This window comes from Actinia tenebrosa, unplaced genomic scaffold (assembly GCF_029948245.1).
Source record: "Actinia tenebrosa isolate PJP-AT-01 unplaced genomic scaffold, QUT_ActTen_1.0 PGA_scaffold2__45_contigs__length_23673736, whole genome shotgun sequence".
Taxonomy (NCBI): domain Eukaryota; kingdom Metazoa; phylum Cnidaria; class Anthozoa; order Actiniaria; family Actiniidae; genus Actinia; species Actinia tenebrosa.
Window position 1 is genome coordinate 23,620,683 of NW_028292579.1, and position 21,095 is coordinate 23,641,777.

General features: G+C 42.2%; 1 protein-coding gene across 2 annotated transcripts in view; it reads right to left on the bottom strand.

The window, feature by feature from the left end:
• Positions 1-788: 788 nt before the first annotated feature.
• Positions 789-21,095, bottom strand: part of LOC148909639 (scavenger receptor cysteine-rich domain-containing protein DMBT1-like) — a 34,069-nt gene continuing 13,762 nt past the window's right edge. Inside the window, exons 1-12 of one of the 2 annotated variants that reach the window (XM_089033795.1) lie at positions 9,753-10,086; positions 8,667-8,981; positions 8,107-8,430; positions 7,281-7,616; positions 5,471-5,794; positions 5,049-5,366; positions 4,595-4,697; positions 4,011-4,278; positions 3,802-3,877; positions 3,170-3,331; positions 1,652-1,818; positions 789-1,149 (exon numbers count right to left, since the gene is read on the bottom strand). In XM_089033795.1, coding sequence (XP_088889921.1) covers positions 1,102-1,149; positions 1,652-1,818; positions 3,170-3,331; positions 3,802-3,877; positions 4,011-4,278; positions 4,595-4,697; positions 5,049-5,366; positions 5,471-5,794; positions 7,281-7,616; positions 8,107-8,430; positions 8,667-8,981; positions 9,753-9,819 — 2,508 coding nt within the window. In that variant the 5' untranslated portion in view covers positions 9,820-10,086 and the 3' untranslated portion in view covers positions 789-1,101. Of the gene's footprint in view, positions 1,150-1,651; positions 1,819-3,169; positions 3,332-3,801; positions 3,878-4,010; positions 4,279-4,594; positions 4,698-5,048; positions 5,367-5,470; positions 5,795-7,280; positions 7,617-8,106; positions 8,431-8,666; positions 8,982-9,752; positions 10,087-21,095 lie in introns of those variants that run through there. The other variant, XM_089033796.1, reaches the window with a different exon arrangement.

The window sequence follows — 21,095 nt, forward strand, 5'->3', positions numbered from 1 at the left end:
TTTTAGTCTTCATAGTGCACGTAGATTGAAGTTTTTGATTGTAAAATGAAATGGAAAATTAACTACGATTCAGTGTTAACCACGTGCACAGGACCAATCGGCTTAAAACCCGTACTCAATCTCGTACTCGTCGTCGGATCTAAAGGTCGCTTCCGTAACCGTAACTACGCGCTGTGATTGGATGAATTACTGAAAAACAATATGGGAAGCCATTTCATTGTTACGCCATGTTGTACCGTGTATGTATATTATTGTTGTTTCCCAAACGTACCAAAACCGTTATATCCAATGCCATTAATCATCTAAATGTCATTTCATATATAACCTGACTTAGATTGATTTCAGGGGCGGCGGAAGCGGGGGGGGCACTGGCCCCCCCACTAGATTTTTTTGGGGGGCCTGGGCCCCCCAGAATATAATGCCTCACACACAAAAAAAAAAACGCATGAGATTTGGTTATGATTACCATTATTTATTATTTTGATATTACATAATTTTCTGTATCTAAAAAATATACGATATATCTAGCGACGACTTGCATCATTTTTGTGTCTCTTAGCACAATTGCAAGTGGTTTAATGCGCGCAAAATGTTACTGATTGAAATATCACACATACACGTTTGTAATCAAGCTAAACAGGGAGGGGGGGGGGGTCATTTCAAGGTACCGTGAAATATTGGAGTGCCCCCCAAACATTTTTCAGCTTCCGCCGCCCCTGGATTTCATCATTTCAGGATACCAAGTGCAGTATGTATTCTATATTCTATGTTTTATATATTCTATTAAGTATTTTGTTTGTCTTTATTGACATGTAGTTTGAATTATTTAGTGAATTTACAAATAGCGTTGTTGTTGTCGTTGTTGTTGTTGTTGTTGTCGTCCACCAACAACGCCAGTTACTAAATATACATTTTTGCTTTCTTAAAGTTTATTGTTTATAGAGCTGTGAACTAGCTAGATTTAAGAAAAAGCGATCTACTACCAATGAAACAGTGTTCTTTTAGAAACGTTTGAATCACTCTGCAAATGATGTACGGATGGTTCACAGGGACTAAAGAGCCAACTAATTCCCTCTGCCAAGTCATAGAGATTTTTTCTAATCAAAGGTTTTCATATAACTCCCCGTCGACTGTATCATTTTCTTTATCCTATTAAAAAAGAAAGAAAAATTAATATTAACGACCTTTTTCAGGATTTGCGTTTTTGTTTCCCCCCAATTTACTCTCACGATGGTGATTACCCGATGCGACTTTGATTACTTTTTTAGTGGTTGAAAATAGCACCATACTTTACAGATTCAAATCTTTCCGACTGTAAAAAAAATTTCCCTTTTTGAACACTTTGATTTATTTTGATATAATCGTAGCGTTTGAAAAATACTTTGCATAGACGTTTGAAATTTCGCTTTGGTGACCCAAAACAAAAGTTCTGAGTCAAGGTTGCATGGACTTGATAAAATACGGTAAAAGTATGAGCATATAAGTCCAACTTTGGAGGCATTGTTTTTTGATTATTCAAGCTCAAAAGGTCTATTTTCTTTGACAATCAAATTATATGGCGTGGTTATCGATTGCGTTCCATCCGATATAATATACCTTTCCTATCCACATGGTTCTTCCTTTATGTGATATCAATTGATAGGATTCTTACCGTTAAGACAGGCTTTGGCACTTGATAACGCTGCATCCTAAGTCCAGTAACATTTTCATAATCACAACTTTCTTTTTGTTCTGCTGATTCGTATTTTCGATCAAGAGGTTGGTAATAACAATCAAGTTGTCCATTTGGCTCTGCAGGGTTCGTAATCTCTGTCAACTCTACAAGAAAAATTGTCCAAAATTTTTCCTGATATTATACTCGTCATTCATTTCTTTATCATGAGTGTCTAGTATTTTATCCTCACGGCATACTCATTACCGAGTCACGGGAATTAAGATATGGAAGGTGACCGCGACTGCTGGCAATGAGCATGCGAATAGCATGCGATGCGTCGTCAACCGCCACCAGGGGAGGTGGGTGGGGTGAATATTCTACTCTCTCTTTAGGCAGCTTCCGACGGAATGATTCAAGGATCTGGGTGTGGTGCTTATATATGCAGGGGTCGCAAAGCATTACACCTGCACTGCGCAAACTCCAATGTCCATATATGGGGGGTTGCTAAATTCCTACGTGACACGCCAATTATGTATGCAGTGAGAATAGTATTCCTATTATTAATTTACAATTGAAAATATAATGACTGAATGATCAATTCAATAGTGTTTGACAAAAAAGACGAATTTTTTTGTCTCGTCCTAGTAGCAGTTTTACAGTCAAACCAACTCATGCGTTCCTATTGAGATTGAAAGATTCAGTTGATTATTCGAAGATTGATTTCCATCTTGCTTGAAACTTGCATTAATTAGATAAAAGTTGTAAATTCCAAACCCGGGTTTATCTTGTTATTCATAGATTCCAAGGTGTAAAGCCAAAATTATTTCTACAATTGTAGCAACCATCTTAAACCGATCTATATCGATGGTACGTAATGTAAGGCCGGGTAAGAAACATATCAGTTTCTAATTCCAAATATTACCGCTGTGGTCCTTGATAACAAACTAATTTACTCATCAGGGCTAGCTTTGAATCAGTATTTAAATACTTCACAAATACAAACGGAAAAGTAAAGAATGCACAACTTCGACAATACAAACACTTTGAAACTCGATGAACCTTGACTGGAACACGTGAATACAGGGGCGGATCCAGGATTTTTTTCAAAGGGGAGGGGGGGTTATAGCATTGATTGAGGAAGTAGGTCTTATGATAATGATTATTTGCTGCAGGCGAGCATGGTTGTTTCAGGTCCCACACACGGCGTATAGAAAAAAAAGCGAGCGAAATGTGTTCGGCACCCCTGTTTTAATAAAACTCGCGATGCTGTTGGTGTTGTCATGAAAAAGTAATAATATATAATAAATCACGATGGTTCTCATTGGGGGGTTGCAACCCGCAAAACCCACCCCTAAATCCGCCACTGGAATGTTCTGCACAAAATCGAGGCTAACCCTATGTAAATGAGTCTGTTAGTAACACAGAGGTAATTTGGAACTCAATAATGATTTATAAACAACAACTATTTCAATAAATCTTCCCCCCCCCCTAACCCAGCTCTATCCTGCTACTTACCTGCTGCACTGGCAGTCTTGTATTTTTTTCTTGTATTCTTTAGTTTTATTTTACAGTAAGCGATAAGCCCAACAATAACACAAACCAATAGAATTAAGATCACTGAAAATCCTAATACAGCGTTGTTGTAAGTATTTTTCTTAGTCTCCTGGTCTGTCACACCTGGAATATCAAACAAATAAATTCCTAATGTTATATTCAATAATTAAGTTTTAGTTTGATTACTTTCTATCTGAAGGTTTTATAAACAACGATTTCTCTGTGATTTGCATGTGTTCTTTCCTAAGTTTAGACGAATCTCTGCTGGTGGTCATTTTTTAGGATCTTGACTATTTGAATGTTCTTGTCAGTATTCTTGGGGTGCATGTACATTACGTCATAGCCGCCATGTTGGTTGACGATAACAAAGCATTCCTCAATAGCATTTCGTGTTAGTTCAACCAACATGTCGGCTGTTTCATTGTCATTTATATCTGGTGGGGAGTTTGAGTCAGGTGGCCGATACACCCCAAGAATTGAATTCCAATGTTTGAGCCTTATGCATATGTTGAGTGCAAATGTTTTCATTGAGTATTGTTCTTATCGTTTTTATTTCTAAAAATGTCCTTTTGTACTTCTTACTTAGTAGGTACCTTTCACAGAAGCCATCGAATTGCTTTTAGTTGTGAATGCTACGAAGTTTGAGTGGCCGTTAACTCTTTCTTGTTCCTGAAACCCAAAAGAAAACTGTTAAATCAATTATTTTCACGCCATAATGAACCTGAACAATCAACATGGGAATGCTAACCATTTTCCGCTAAAAAAAGGGAAAAAATAGCTAAATACAAGCAACACCACTCACCCCTTCCATTGCCATGGTAACGATCCTTATATGTACTCTATACATTGAACCGGGTTCTAATGGTGCGTTGTAGTAACCATGGTAATACTGACCGTCACCAATCGTGAGGTTCGTGATAGGACTTAGAATCTCTGCTGAAATGTAACTATCGTTACCCATATGTGTTGCCATAGAATCGTTGACTTCATTGTAGACAAAGGGTTGTGGTTGTTCATAGGATTTCAAACGTTGTTCAATATTTCTTTTTTCCACTGCCACTTGATACAAACTAAAAAGGGTTTGGCAAATATATAGAAAAAGCATTGATTGATTGATTGATTGGTGGGCTGGGGGGTTTGTGGGTTGGTGGGTTGAATTGGTGGGTTGGTGGGGTGGTGGGGTGGTGGGGTGGTGGGTTGGGGGGTTGGGGGGTTGGGGGGTTGGTAGGGTGGTGGGGTGGGGGGTTGGTGGGTTGGGGGGTTGGGGGGTTGGTAGGGTGGTGGGGTGGTGGGGTGGTGGGGTGGTGGGGTGGTGGGTGGTGGGTGGGGTGGCGGGGTGGCGGGGTGGTAGATTAATTGGTTCGCAATTGCGATATTCTCTCGTACCTTTGAAGTCCAGAGTCAATTGTCAGTGAATTGTTCAACAAGATCTCCACCGTTGATTTCGTGATGGCGTTGGTTCCATTGATCTGGAACCGAGGAGCATCAGCTGCGAACGGCAATAGTGTTCATAGTGTTAGAAAATGAAGAAAATAGACTTACGATCCACGTATTCTAACAATAACTTTTTTTATAACCTTCTAACTCAGCTTCTCATAGTCAAAGCGAGGAACTGAATACTCTCTAAATTTGGAGGTTTGGGTTTGGAGACTGAACCATTTTTACGGCTGCGCCACCTTGGTTTTTCTTTCCCCTCTCTTCTCCCTCCTTTCTACTTTATTCTTTCTTCTCTCATTTCTCATTTCTAATTTTCAATGCTAAGGCAATAGTTTCAATGCGATTTAGTTTTTGTGAGTTACGTCCATACAAATAACTTTTGAAGTAAAACTATTTTCCTTACCTGCCTTACAGTTAACACCAATATCGCTGTCATGAGTGCATGGAGTGGTTTGTCCCCATCCTCGATGACGACAGTCAGCTATTGACTTCTCTGTTCCATTACACTCCAGGTTACTCAACCAGATAGTACCATTTACAGACTGAGAAATGTACCCAGAAATTACTCCGGGATAGCTGAACATACGACATATCACCAGAGCATCTTTCATCTCTAGTCCTCTTGCACATATTGACCCCCATATATTACCATAGCGAACTGCAACACGACCAGAGTCTGGTTTTGGTCTTTCTTCCAAACGAATTTGTATCGGTGGAAGATCTGTATTTGTAAGAAAAGGAAGAAAGAATAATGAGTGAAATGAAAATCAATCAAACGTTTGATATTCTACGAGAGAAGATAAAATATCAGAAAAAAAGACTTACCTTTTGTCACTTTACACATGACACCAGCATAGTAGTTCCCACGGCATCGAGTGTTTGTCCATCCACGGTGATAACATTCACTAATCGATACTTCATCGCCACTACATTCCACACCACCCATCCATAATCCATTTACTCCTTGACGATACTGTCGTATTGGTGCTTGGGCTCCTTTGTAACCTAGCATTCTACAGACCACGTGAGCATCCAATATATCCCAGCTATCATCACAGACTGGCATCCAGGTCCCGTTGTATCTCACTTCTACGAAACCAACATGTTTTTCTTTCCTTTCAACGAGACGGGCAGTCACGACCGACTCCTCTGAAAGTAGACCAGTTAAACTAAGTTATACTTCCAGTGTCATTTTACTAAGGATTTGGTGTTTTCTTATAATATGATAGAATAGAAAACAAGGCTCACATGGTTATTTACGGTTCCATCATATGTTTCGGAAACATATAAACTTATTCAATCCGTTGTTCGTTTTCAAAGGTTTGTTGTAATTTATTTCCGGTTGTATACCTTTTTCATAAAGATTGTCGGAGTCAAAGGATACATAGGCCAAAAGTCATTCCAAGACGGAAAGGAATTATGAGCAAACATTTTAATTTAACTCGAATAATCGAGTCCTTTGGGGGGGTTCTTACGCGTATTTACCAGTTACGGTAGGTACCATGGAAAGGATCAAAATCTCTAAGAGGTTTTTCTTACGTTTTGACCAATGTGTGAAATGAATAATTTTCTGATATGTGTGATGACGTCACCAAACCTATGCAATTTATGTCGTCATATTTAATTTAAAAAATTAAATAAACAAGCATTTATTTGGTTAGCTTAGCACAAAAATAAGCTAAATTTTAGCTAGGGTGAATTGGAACAAATTAAAATTTAGCATTATTTTTGAAAACGGTGAGAAGGCCAGGATAAAAAGACAAGTTGAAAATTTGAAATTTAAATATTTTTCCAACCGCTTAACGTAGATAGAGTAAAACCCATGCTTAATAACTTTTAACCAATTCATCTCAGCTGCTATAATCTAGCTTATTTTTTTCGGTCAAACCGACTAATTAAATGCATGCTTGTTATATATCGTCGTAAATTACACATGCGTGATGATGTCATCACATATATCAAAAACGATCCATTTCACAAATTGTTTTTATGTATGAGCCTAAACATAAGAAAAACTCCTTAGGCATTTAATCTTTTCCACATACAGTCAATTCTCGGACAGCTTATTCGGGACTGTTACTTCATTGCCGTAATTAATTCTCGCTATTGCCGACGCTCGCTATTACGGACATGAAGTGACAGTCCTGAGGCTGTCCGCTGAAATGAGAGTTGACTGTAGCGAGAATTAATGATGGTCATTTCTTTGTCAATATAGCGAGTTGTCCGTAATATCTGGGTACCCGCGAGGCGAGAGTTGATTGTCGCTACCGCAGCTAGTGGTAAATAATAGTTAAGATCCCTGTTGTCGACTACAAACAACACTGGATATCGATCTCAACACTAATTTCCGTGTTTTTGACGCGAAACTATAAGAAACATAATTCATTTTAGATATTCTTAGTTCATAGAATCGCCTATTGCCTATCGCCTATCGCCTATCGCCTATCGCCTATCGCCTATCGCCTATCGCCTATCGCCTATCGCCTATCGCCTATCGCCTATCGCCTATCGCCTATCGCCTATCGCCTATCGCCTATCGCCTATCGCCTATCGCCTATCGCCTATCGCCTATCGCCTATCGCCTATCGCCTATCGCCTATTGCCTACGAGATACGATATCGGCGACTGATCTCACCTTCAGTCATATTTCCACACTTGACACCAGCATCTTCACTGTGGCCACAATCGTGTTGACCCCAACCCGGCTTACGGCAGTCTGCCAAAGTATTTTCATTGGCTCGACAATGTACATCATCCAATAGAATAGGACCCCTTCCTTTAACCTTAGCAGTTCCTGCCCATGATGCTTTGCTATAGTTTAACATACGACAGACCACATGAGCATCTGCAAGGTCCCAATCATCATCACATATTGTGCCCCAGATTCCATAGTATCGAACCTCTACTCGGCCTTCGTTAGGGGCACTACCATTTACCAGGCGAACGGCTGCGTCAGCATGAACTGAAATTTCTAGTAAAAATGCGTTACCATGATAATTAACAACCCAATTATGGTTAATCGTGCATCTAACTAGCGTCTTGCTATAGAATATCCGAGATATAAAAGGTGCGCCATTTGGCTGGTTATCGTATTCTGTAAAAAGACCTCTTTATCTTCACACCATTTTCCAATCAGGATCTTTTTTTCTGTTTAATGATTTAATGTGCATGATAAGGCACATGAATTTCGCTGCCACTCAAACTAAGGATTTTTCCTATTGTAAAGCACTTGCTAAAAAAGCCATCGGCTGTTCTGTCGTTGTTTCTTATGTACACTATAGTCTCCTACGCTGCTTCTATTAGTGTCGTCACGCAACGCTCCCATACGTAGGAGACTACTCCATCTATAGTACGTACAAAGGATAAGCAGTAAATATTTTTAGGAACTGAAAATGAAACCACTAATTACTAAAGTTATTAAAAATAATGAAAACACAAAACACTTGTTTTGGTTCTCTTACCCGATTTGCAAGAAATCCACGACTCCATGTTGGTGTTGCATGAGTTTATTTTGTTGAGTACTGCCGTGCTGCATTTCTTGGTCGAATTCTCATTACCATTACAACTAAGAATTAGCGAGAACTTAATTGCACTGGAGCTCATTGGCATCTTTAAAACTGCAAGAGCCTGGCTGTAGCCCATCATCCTGCAAACCACGTGAGCGTCTTCAAGATCGATGTTGTCCGCGCATAACGCTCCCCAGGTGCCGTGGTAACGCACTTCTAGTCGTCCAGCATCAGCGAATGCGTTATTCGCCCATCTGAAAGCCAGATTTGGTAACTTATCTAAAACATTAAAGGCAAAGTATCAGTGCTGAGGGTACTCGCATACATATAGAATTTAGTCTGCTTAGCGGCCGTCGGTAATCGTCTGGCTGGTCCTTCTCCACAACGCACGCGAGCGGATGACGTCATGATACGGGACCGCTGGCAGACACAGAAAATACCTGCTGAATCAGCCAATCAGAACGCACGATTGTTTAGGTTATTGAACAAGAAAAAATTAGAATAAATATCGTTACCTGAGTAACACACCATACCGATGTCTTCTGAATGATCACAGTCTTCCAATCCCCATCCACTATGTCTACAACTGAGTATTGAGTTCTCATTCCCTGTGCATACTACATCATCCATCCATGTTCTCCCCGATCCTTTCCCTGAATGCTTAGCTATTCCTTGTTGGTAACCAAGTTCTCTACAGACTACTTTGGTGTTGTTTATATTCCATCCATCGTCACATACTGTTCCCCACTCATTGTTGTGATAGACTTGTAGGATCCCAAAATACAATGCGTTGGTTTTGACGCCATTTAGTAATCTGACGTTGGCTTCAACTGGAAATCAAAGAGAACCTCGACATAAAAAATGTAAATATTTGTTTGTCAGCTAGCTATACGGGTTGGAATCCCGCCAGAATAAGGATCCTTTTACAAAAGAAGCTTGATGACAGCCAACATCCCGGCGAAATAGTTTACAAATTCATAAATCGAATTTACCATTCTAGGCCCGGTCGTATGAAAGGTGGATAGCGCTATCCAAAGGATAAATCGTTATGCAGTAGATAAGTCGATGCCGATATATACAATAAATCTATCGACTGGGTTGGATTTATCCGTCGGATAGCTCTATTCACTGAACTGGACCCTGGGGTTTAATTTTCAAACTTTTGCTACTCGTACGGGCGCCAATCGCAAACCTATCAACTCATATCTGGGGTCGTAAAGCTTATTAATCAATTAATAATTAATTAATTTAGCTTGATGGCATTTGCCTATCATCATTTGAGTATAATATTTGGCAACAGACAGGGTTGTTTTCGATATCATTCTTCTAGCAAGGAAGATTTGGTTGCATAGCAATATTACTGTCGAATGGATTTTCAATACGAATAAGTTATTCTTCATTGGTATTTACAGGCAGTAAAAAGACTAATCATTTGATCTTTATTAGTATATAAAGTATATGATTTAATACTCGTATCGGTATTTGATTCTACAGGAAATGATAATATTGATCAGGTATTTAATACGGCACTACATAATTTACATCATATTCTGACTTACAGGAAGTTGCAAAAGTACAGTTCTTTCAAGAAATATACTTACCAACATTGCAAAGGAAAATGCCACATCCAATAAATATAATAATAGTAAGAATCGCTTTTTCTTCCATTGTTTCAAAAGATAATCTCCGCGAACTGACAGTATTTCTAAAAAGATGACATTACAAAAACGAAAATGGAGTTCCACGTGTGGTTTTGGGCTGATAGTGACGATGTCGTATCACAGAATTGTGATTGGACGAGAGAGGTCGAGAGGTCATTTGAGCGATTTGATTTGTTGAACTAGAGTGGTCATTTCATTACTGCCATTTTTTTTTTTCCATAGGTCTCGGCAGTGCATCTTTCGATTTTAATATTTTGTCCGATTGATGAAGCCCTCGTGCTATCCTTTTTTATGAATTACGAAAATTATCGAAATATATGATCAAAGTTATTATTCTGTAAATTTGGATTGTATGTTTTATTCCTACGTGATCAGGGATTCAACAACAAAAAAAAAAATAACAAACAGAAAAAGAAGCTACCGAGCGACTTCAGCTTTCTTCAGCCACTATTAGTTTCAGATGGACTACGGCTATTGTTATAAATTGACATTGCTTTGTTCAGTTTATTCAGGCTGTCTTTGTTATCAATTCCCGTGTAGGTTTTTACGTAACAGAGGCCTTAAAATCAGCTTTATAATAGAATCCCAGTCAATCCGTTCCTCCCGTTCATATTAAAGTCAAAGTCGACGTCCCAATATAACTTGGACTAGACAAGAGTCTTCATGATAGAGGCAAGAAAATGAAACAGTGAAAGCGAAGAAAGACAATGTCAAATTAAAAAGAAGCTGATTTGGTTTTCTATATGTGTTCTATATTTTTATTATGAAAGAGAGTAAATAAGGAATACGAATAAGGAAATAAGTTAGTGGAAAATAAAAAAGGTACTCCCTTTGGTCGTTATCTCGACTTGATGTACCAGGCCAATACAAGACAGATTAAGATTCCCGTTTTCCCTTCCCGCAATGAATCAAACGTGACCACCTTTTTATCGTTAATCCCTTCACTTTACCTTTTGCAAACCTTCTCTACAAAGATAAGTATTCTTTTGTTTATCTACTTCTTGGAGATTTTTGCGATTCCTTTCCACTAATTTTAAAGAAATTTTCACTGGTCAACTGACGCTTCACGTTTGCCGTAAACGAGAACCTTAAACTCTACACATTAGAAACCATTAGCCTCAAGGTTTGCTCAAATGCAGCAGCAGGTAGGGGGACTCGCGATCGATGCCAAAGATATACGGGTTTAACTCGCGGATTTACGAAGACGGGTACAGCAGATTTATCGCAAACGGAGGTTAAAATATCTTATAAATATACGATGCACGAATGTAAGAAGTTCGTTAACGACTTTTGCATAATTTGTCTAAGACCTAAAGTTATCGTACCTAAGCCAGAACCCTTTTGGTGTTGTGGTAAAAAAATGCAAATAGAAGATGACACGTGAGCACAGTGTTACGAGTGTGGTAAGAATATTCGTAATGCCGTACCAAATGCTACCAAAGAGCAATATTACGCCAATGGAGGTCGTAAGAAAACGCCATATAAGAGATTAAAATACTTCAGGGACTGGATGAGTCATATCCAAGGTTTACATCCGATATATTTAAGCGACGAAGTAAAGAAGAAAATCATAGACCATTTAGAAGAGCCAACCCCGCAAAGTCTACGGAAAACGCTGAAAAAATTAAAACTAGGGAAATATTACAAAGCTATTCCCTATCTTTTGTCTGAAATTACCGGTAAGTCTATTCCCGAGGTTTCTGATATGACAAAAGCCGAGTGGATGTTTTGTCGGCTGGATAAGGATATTCCTTATTACCCTGACGTAATCTACGAAATATTTTACGAAATTGACCCCAACCACCCCCTGTTAGGATGGATTCCGAGAAGATAGTGAATCTTATGGCATAAGATGAGCGAATAGCATAAATCTTATGCCATAAGATGAGCGAATAGCATAAATCTTATGCCATAAGATGAGTAATTAGCATAAATCTTATGGCATAAGATTACGCGTAATTTCCAGACTGACGTTCAATATGTAAATAGAATCCTGTCACGCTTTTTTCAAAGCAGATGTTTACTGAGCAAGCTTTCTTTGAAGCTCTTCTTTCGCTTCTTGGTAAATCTTTTTGCGAGATTCCTCGGAAAGATCTTTTACGACTGTTTTTTTATTCCTTATGTCCGTCTTTAATTTCTCGTATTTGTCTTCTTCGGCCAGAATAAGCGAGAATTCTACGTCGTCTATCTTTCTGTCACGCAAAGCCTTTGAGACAAGATCGGTAATAGTATTTACTTTAGCCCTAGATAGAGCTATTGTCGTGTCATGCTTGGATATTTTCGTGGATAGCTTTTTCATAATACCCGTAGCAACAGCAGAAATAATACCACAGGTTGCCCCAACGCCGGCCAAAGGAACTCCAACGATTATTCCCGGCCCAGTAAGCGAAGTAGCAACGCCAGAGCCCGTTAACACAACAGATATGGATCCTGAAGTTATCGCAATCTTATGTAGCGTACTCCGGGCTCTAACGTACTTTTTTCTAACTTTTTCATAGTGTTTTGCCTGCCCTTCCAAGTAAGCCAGGATTAAGTTCGCTTTATTCAGACGAAAGTTTTCGGCGTTTAGTTCATTAGGTGTAGTATAGGGAACATCTGGGTACAACTGAGGTGCTGATGGTATAACATCCATTATATATACTAATGTACGACGCTTTTGGGAATGATATTGAGGAGCAGCCACATCACGACAACCGGGATTACTGGAATTGGAGAGCATTTAGGAAGATGTTTCCGCATGCAGACCCTAGTAAGTTCGAAAGAAGACCCGATGGGATTTACTATAAAGGCTCCAGAATGTACAGCAATGCGGACTTGGAGCCAAAGGCGACCGCCGAGCATCCTAAGACGGTAGAAAAGGAGTCAAACTTCCCAGAGAATCTATTAGTGACCACCCAGAATTACCCATTTTACGACAACAAAGGTGGAGCGGATGACTTTGCTAAGATGGTTACCTCCTTAGAAATCCCCGTGGGCCCTACGACTTTCAAGACAAAAGTCAGAGACATCTTTAGAGAAACTGCCATGAAACATAACTCGGGGAAAGAATCCAGAGAATGGTTATCAGGTCCCAACATGCGGTATTGGCCGCAGCAGTTGAACTTTGCTGTCTGGGCTGCTACTAAAGGATGTGGTATAGCCGCGGATATGTTCCATATTCCTTTCCTAAGATTCCACGTTGCCTTTACTATTCGTAGGATATTGTTTGAGTTAGGAGCACCGCTTCCTAGTGACACTATCTTTAAGCCGAAGGATAACAAATATGACAAAGTCGCATGGGAGCGATTAAGGAATGAGTTTAAGCTTACCAACCCTGATTTTCGCAACAAAGAGGGTGCCGCCCATGGTTTAGGAGAGACTTACACCTATGCTTCGTATGTTGGTGCCAGCATAGAAACGCCGGGCATGGGGTATCCCAGTTCCTACGAATTCTCAGACTTAGGAGGCAGCGGAACGAAGGGGAATTTAATTTACTACATAGAAAGCAAAGAAAAGTATCCTTGGGCGCCTTTCTTTGCCGCAAAGGGCATTGGTCTAAAGAATCTCGCAAGGATTAATCGAAGCATCGAAGCCTTTGTTTACTGCATTCTAGGGGCCCAGGTTAGCACTCGCAGCCCCATCGTAGATGCCTCCGGTGCGTCACAGGAAACACAACAAGTATTCCTTGTCCTCTTCGAAAGCGCTGTTATCGAGAATGAGATCTCTAAGTCGGTGCAGAGATATCAACTTGCAGTGCAGCAATCTAAAGTGCGGCTAGATTATGCCTTGAGTCCTGGTTGTTGGTTGATGCCTAGTAATTTGGTCATCAACGCCAATTCCGTTGTGGGTTACAACAACAAGCTGCAGCGAGCTACTAAGGATATGAAGTTTGGGGTGAATGACGTGAACTCTGACATGACCAAGGGCATTCCACACTACGTAGAGAAGCCAAAAAAGGAACACGCAGAAAAACCCGAACCAAAGAAGAAGCCTAAAAAGAAGGTCCTGCCTGCGATACCTGAGGAATATGACCACAACTTACTAAAGGCCGGCTTAGCAGTCGCGGGCGTTGGTCTGAGCTATTATATATGGCGATGAACAACCCCTACGTAGCTGGAGTAGATTGTGTCTATACGACTTACACAGGAGAGAAAAAATACACCCAGGCATCTTGGGTTGAAGGCACGGGCATGTCCGTGAATTTGAACTACTCAGGAAAGAAATTGATCCTTTGTAGTATTTGCATTGGCACGAGCAGCCATGCCAACGTGGGCTTCAGGTTCCTGGATGAGAATGGCATACTGCAGCCTATGCGTACGAAAACGAACAACAGGGAGCCTGCGCATTTCTCCGTAGAGCCGCCAACGAATAGCGCTGAGAATCTTACGACTTGGACTTTTCACATGGTTGCTGATTGCCATGGGAAGGTAAAGCTGCAAATACGCGTAGACGACATTGGGAGCGTTTGCGTAAATAGCATAGAAAATCAAAGGGATACGACCTATAACCACGAGACCATAAGCACTCTTACGGTGCTTAGCCTTTAGAAGCAAATTTATTTGCTGAAATATATGAATCCACATTGGAAGGAAGCCCATTACGCTTATTACTTAAGGGATGAGCGGTATACTGATCACACCTGGCTCGATATTGGGATGTGGGTTGAAGTTGGAGGTCTTGCGTTGATCGTTTGTAGCATTAACGTTACCTCGGGGCGGGCGGGAATCATAGGGTTTAGGTTGGTTGACGAGAATGATGAGCCCTTAGCTCCTTATAGGGCATTGACCAACAATCGAAGTCCTACTCATTTCTCGGCGCAGCCATATCCATTTAGTGCCGAGGCGTTTTATATGGCTACGTTTCAAATGGTAGTCAATTGTAAGTATGCTAAGTTACAGATTTACCCTGACGGTAGTAGCAATCTTGGTTATTATGCTTTCATAAATAGCACGGACGGATACGCTAACACCCCCGACAGGACCTGGCATCATAAGACCATTAGTACTATGACCGCTATACCACTAGTTCCGCATTATCAGGGCGGCGCGAATACTATCTTTACTTATCCCCAGTCGAGAACGCCTCGGACACCCGACAACGATAAGCCCGACATAATACATAAGGATAAGATCAACCCTTCATCTTCTTCAGGAGTACCACCCCAATAGCGACGACCAAGATCCAAATGTTGTTGCCCACAAACTTTAGCAGTTCTCCGCCGGCCCTAAGTGCCAAGGAAACAACCGAACCCAGCAGCCCAGGAAGACCGGCTGCCATCTTTTTTCCCAAGTCCGTCAGCCCACTGCCTAATTTCTTTACGCCCGCGCCCGTAGCCTTAAGCGTGGATAGGATAACTCCTACTACGCTTGAAATGGCGACCGCAAATGCCAGCGGAATACCATACTTCAAAAGGGCTCTTTTTACCTTTTCCTTGGTGGTAAGTCCCAGCTCCTTTTCCAGTTTTTCCTTTTGCGCCTGTAATTCCGCAAGGCGTATTTCAAGCGTATCTACTTCCCTTCGAGCTGCTTCCCTTTCTTCCTCGGTACGAGTTTGGTCCTCGATTACTTCTTGCTGCCGCTCTATTTGTCCCTCCAGGTCTTCGATGGCCTGATCTCTTTGCCGGATTTGTTCCTCCTTAGTATTGATTTCAGCCATTAACCGTCGCCGTTCCACTAAAGAGCCGGCTATGGTGGTTTGCAGGTTATCGGTATCGTCTTTAATTAAGTCTAACTCTTGCAGGGCGAGGTTAAGAGCCCTTTGAGTTTGATTTCTTTCACGTCGAATTTGGGTTCTTTGGTCTACCAACTCAGCTATTTCTTGATTTTTAAATTCGACTTCCCTCCTATGTGCGTCGGCAAGCCGTTGGTTTTGCTTCATGTATTCCTCCTCCCTTTCTTCCAACGTTTCCCGCAGTGCTTCCACTGAGGCGCCAGAGCTTTGGGCTTCTCCTAAGTCCTCCCGTGCTTTGTCTAATTCGCGCAGGGCCTGATCCACCTGATTTCCTATTTCTTTTATTCTTTCATCTTGATGGGCGGACTTCTTTTCAGCATCGGCAAGTAGCTGACCTTGCTTTGCATATTCTACATCTTTTTCTCTTAACTCCCTTTGCAGATCCGCGGCACGTTTTTCCGCGTTGGTCCTTTCGGTTAAGTTGTGCAGCCTTTCTAACAGGCTTCTAGTAGCACGCTGAAAGCCTCTTAATCTCAAGACGTCACCCCTAACGTTGCCCTCCTCATCAAAGAGGTTTTGCGGTTTTGTCCAGCGGTCTTTGTCGGGAAATCTTAAGTCTTGGACGCTTATGAGGACTTTGTTTCCCTTTTCCGTGAGCTTTACGTCGTCAGCATCAAAGTTGTCGTAGCGCAGCTCTAGCTCCTGCTTTGCCCACTCTACGGTTTCCCGCGCGGCTGCTTGCGGCTCGCCCATGTTTTGAAGCTCTATGTGCTCACGCGGAAACGTGTACTCGCGTGCTTTGGGATGTCTTAGGGCCTTTGCAATCCTATCCCTTAGGGAATCGTCGACTTGTTGGGTGGGAAGCAGTGGTTCTTCATCACCGTCGTTAATGTCAGCCTGACCTTCCTCAGTGGTGGGATCGAAGTCTGGATCCGTTCCTTCTACTTCCATTATATATGATAAGCTCAAAGTTAAATCCCAACGTATTACCTAAGCAGGTTGGCGGGCTGAAAGCGGAACGCACCTTTCACCGGGTCACATTCACGCCATCCAGCGCAAAGCCAGGGGAAACCCTGTACGTAGGCGTACCCCGCCTAACAGATAACCTAGTCTTAGTACCCGGTACCTTGGCTTTAAGGTTTGACCTAGCGGTGCAGTCAAGCCCCACAGACGAAAGGATTATCGTTAACAACGTGGGTCGCAACATTGTTTCTAAGATGCGCGTAAAGTTCGCTGGGGAATCCTTGCTGGACTTAAATAGGTACGATCTGTATACCACGTACAAAGACTTATGGTTAACAGCATTTGACCGCGCGCAAAGGATAGAACAAGGAATTGGTAGTGTCATTCTACGTAAGGTTCGCACACCTACGAAAACGCAACCTACTGACGGCAGCGGAGAAACCGCAGTGGCAGACGCAAAGCGAATAAAGACAGCCTATGGTAGCAAGTATGTCATACCACTGGACTTTGAAGTAATCACGAATCACGGTGTGTATTACCCAAGACAGTTATCCGAGCTACAGTTTGAAGTAACTTTAGCAGATGCTAATAACATCATTGGTGGGCTAAGCACTGCACTTACCACAACAACCCCATACTCTATTACCAACTTAGAGCTACAGTACGAAACGGTGTACAGCGAAGAGCTGGCCCGTAGCGCCGGCATGGAATACAGCTCCGGAAAGGCATTCCTTTACGACCACGTGGTGATGTATAAGACATTTAGCTTCTTGGATAAGACGGATGAGGTTATCAACCAAAGTATTAACCTCCCCCGAAGAAGTCTTACGGGGCTAATGCTGGTGTTTGCCAAACCCTACGAAGCCGGCAAGCGCAACTCCGAAGCCTTTCACAACCCCAACATTACTAACGTGGGGGTCAACATAAACGGCGTTCCAAACAAGGTCTACTCGCAGGGAATAAAGCCCGCAGACGTGTACAGGGAGGCAATGCGCAAGTTTGGCGACCAAATTAGCCCCGAGGAATTCTTTAAGGATAAGTACGCGTTATGGATTGACATGCGCACCATTAACGACGAAGACCTACATGGTCAGGGTTTGCGTCTAGTAAATACGCAGGATGGCATAACATTGGAGATCAAACGCACCAAAAACGCCAGTGCGGCCGACGGCGATAGGATAAACTGCTACGTTTTCGTGGTGTCGGACGCGCAACTGAGCGTAGAAATGAATCAGCTAAAGAGCGTTGCCTATTAATGACTTCGTTGCCTCAGCCATTCTAAAAATAAAATATTCCTTACGTATAATATGCTTCGCGTATTCGAAAACAACGAAACCAAACTGCAAGTCGTGCAAGGCGATAAACTTTATTTCAAAGCAAAGGAAGTGGCGCTGGCATTGGGTTACGCAGACCCAAAAGATGCGATTAAGGTGCATGTTCGTGATAAATACAAGGTAAGGCTTAGCGAACTCAAGGTGGAGGTGAATCGCCTCCCCTTTACTACGCAACCAAATGCCGTGTTTATCTCCGAATCTGGGTTGTATCAATTGATATTCAGTTCAAAGTTACCCAAAGCGCTGAAATTCCAGGATTGGGTCTTGGAGGACGTACTTCCTACGCTTAGAAAAACCGGTAAGTACGAAATAGAGCGACGGTTTGACACACCCAACAAATTAATCTTTAAGATAGAAAACGAGTTCGACCTGCATAAGAAGGTTGTCGATTACATACGCCGCTTTTACCCTCAAATGCTCATAGCGCCAGGCTTAGGCGAACTACAGGATTCTGACAGCAAACGCATAAAATGCTGGCAGAAAGGCTACCAACGCGGTCAACCTGACCTAATGATCCTGAATGCCCACAAAAAGTACCGCGGCTTCTGCATTGAGTTGAAAACCCCTAAAGGTAATGGTATACTTTCCGACAGTCAACGTGAACTTTTAGAAAGGTACGAAGAAAATGGTTATAAGACGTTAATCAGCAACGACTATGACGAGTTATGCCGCGCCGTTAGCGACTATGCGCGCGGCATCCGCATTCCTTGTCCGTGGTGTCGCAAGCGCTTCAAGACCACGGAAACGAGGGCAACACATTTAAGAATATTTCATAGATATAATGAGGCTGAATCTGATACATTGGCGTGACCTGATAGAAGGCGCAGCATACGAAATAAAAAATTACGTCGTCTTCGAAGACATCGACCGTTTACGGTTAGTCCTCAAAGACTTAGAAGGCAAGGAATATTCCCTTTGGGCGCCGGATTGCGTGCGGTACGTAATTCAGGGCGAGGAATTCACCCACTTACGCAGCTATGGTAAGGTAAATGGCCGATGGAAGTTTGACATTGAAAGGAGAGTCACTCCATCTCCTCTTTGTAGTTAAGCGCGTCTGCTGCGCTTTAGGATCCGCGGAGCACCAATGCCCCACGAAGGATCCTTCGGAGAATACCCTGTCGCAATGAAGGCAGGTGTATTTTTTACGTGGTTTGGGTATCGGTATGCAGTCGGCAGGTAGTTCGCAAGTAATACAGTCCATATATTGAAAGGGCGATTAGGAATCCTCCAAAGAAGGCGGCTGCGTAGGCTAGCATATACCTTTAAGAGGGGTTCTTATATTTATTAATGTTTCTTCTTTTCTTATTGAGTTCTGCATACCTTCTCCAAAAGGGGTTCTTATATTTATTAATGTTTCTTCTTTTCTTCTTAATAAACAATCAAAGAATATTAATAAATATAAGAGTGTGTTTTGAGACTCTTTGCGCAAACCCTGCTTTACTAATCCTTACGGGCTTTCCTTACCTCCATGTTCTGAGCATGCCAATCATCAAAACGATCCAAGTACTCCTTAAAACCACGTGGACGATGCTGCGGGCACAAACACTGCCAGATATGATCATCTCCTTTCCTTAAACCACCACACGCGTCACAGGGCGCACTCCAATACTCTGCGTTCTCCCAGCGCGTACCTTCGGCGCGGTCGAACTCCGTAAAGCGTTGGTCTATTTCTTTCTTACGAAGAGTTAACTTCCTTATGGTTTCCGCTGGGCAACATCTCGCAGCGATATCACCATGCTCCTCGCATACGACATCCAAATCATAATTACCACGACATCTATGTTGATGCCATGCGTCAGTTAAGAGCTCCCCGCAGCGCGCACACACATCCTTTAAACACACCCTATTTTCTTGGTGGTATTGCAACATTTGGGGCGTGCTAAAGAGCCGATTACAATCAGCACAGCGTCTTTCCTTAGACTTCAAACACACCCTTCCTTCCACGTGATATCGCAGCGCCTGTTTACTGCTAAATTGCCGGCTGCAAGTGCCACAGGTGGTGACGTTATCCACCTCTTTAAAACATACCTTCTTTTTTTGGTGATACTGCAAAGCCTGTTTGCTACTGAACTCCCTGTCGCAATCCTTACACTTCATTATATAATAAGAATTTATTAACCCTTATAAGGGATACTTAATAAAGTCCTGCACGCTTTCCTTCGCCCAACCGGCCATCGTCAAAAGCGCACCAAACCTTTCCGCACGCTTCAGACCGCACATTTCATCGTACAATTCCTGCACGCGCTCTTTCAGCCGATCGATCTCCTCCCTTTGCATTTCTATGGTGTCTCTTTTATCCTTTGCGTCGCCGGCAATCCTTCTTACTGCGTCCACTGGGTCCATCGTATATATAATGGATCCGAACCATATTCCCTGCAATGCTCTGATAGTAGGACCCACCGGCTGCGGCAAAACGCAGTTCGTCGTGGAGCAGCTATTAGGACCCTTTAGATACCGCTTCGACTATATCGTGCTACTTTGTCCCACCTACGTGAATAACCGCACCTGGACGGGCATAGGAGTGAAAGATGACGACTTCTTCGTAGATATCTTAGACCCTAACGAGTTATCCAGCCATCTTAAGTTCTGGCATAAGCAATTCCCTAAAGATACACAGACTTTACTCATATTGGATGACATCGCCTGCGGGGACGACGTAAAAAGACGCACCTCCGAGCTCGTTAAGCTCGCTTTCAGCGGCAGACACGACAATATCAGCGTTTGGTTGCTCTCGCAGCAGCTTACCAGCGTCTCTAAGCCCTTCAGGGAAAACATAGGCTCTCTCGTAGTATTTTATACTCCAAGTAAGTCTGACCTGGAAACCATCCTTTCTGACTACGGCGGTGAGATATCCAAGGAACAGTTACACGAATACATGCGGCATTTAAAAACGCACCAACATTCCAAGATGATCTTCTCTTTGAGGTTTCCCTACACGGTTGGAATCTATGATTCCTAATGTATATGGACATTGAGCAGCTCTTAGATTAAGTCCCCACACAGTTAGATGAAAGTAACCTTAAGGAACAACTCAACATCCTTGTGTCATCTGGGAAGTGCAAAGAAATGATAGGCAAGGAACTTACCCATGAGCAAGTTAATAAGCTGTCGGAAGAGGAAGTTAAAAAGTTCCATAAGAGATACGAGGCCGCCCTTGCAAGTAAGACCACGGGCGCCGTAGCAGACTCAGCTATTCGACTTGCGACTAAATTGCTTGGACTTGCGCTGCCCATAGACGACGTGGAGCAACTGCGGAAGGACATAAGCGAGGACTATGTCATCGCCCAAGAACTTAAGATAACCTGCGGCTGGTTGTCTTTGAAGTGCGGTAAGTTAA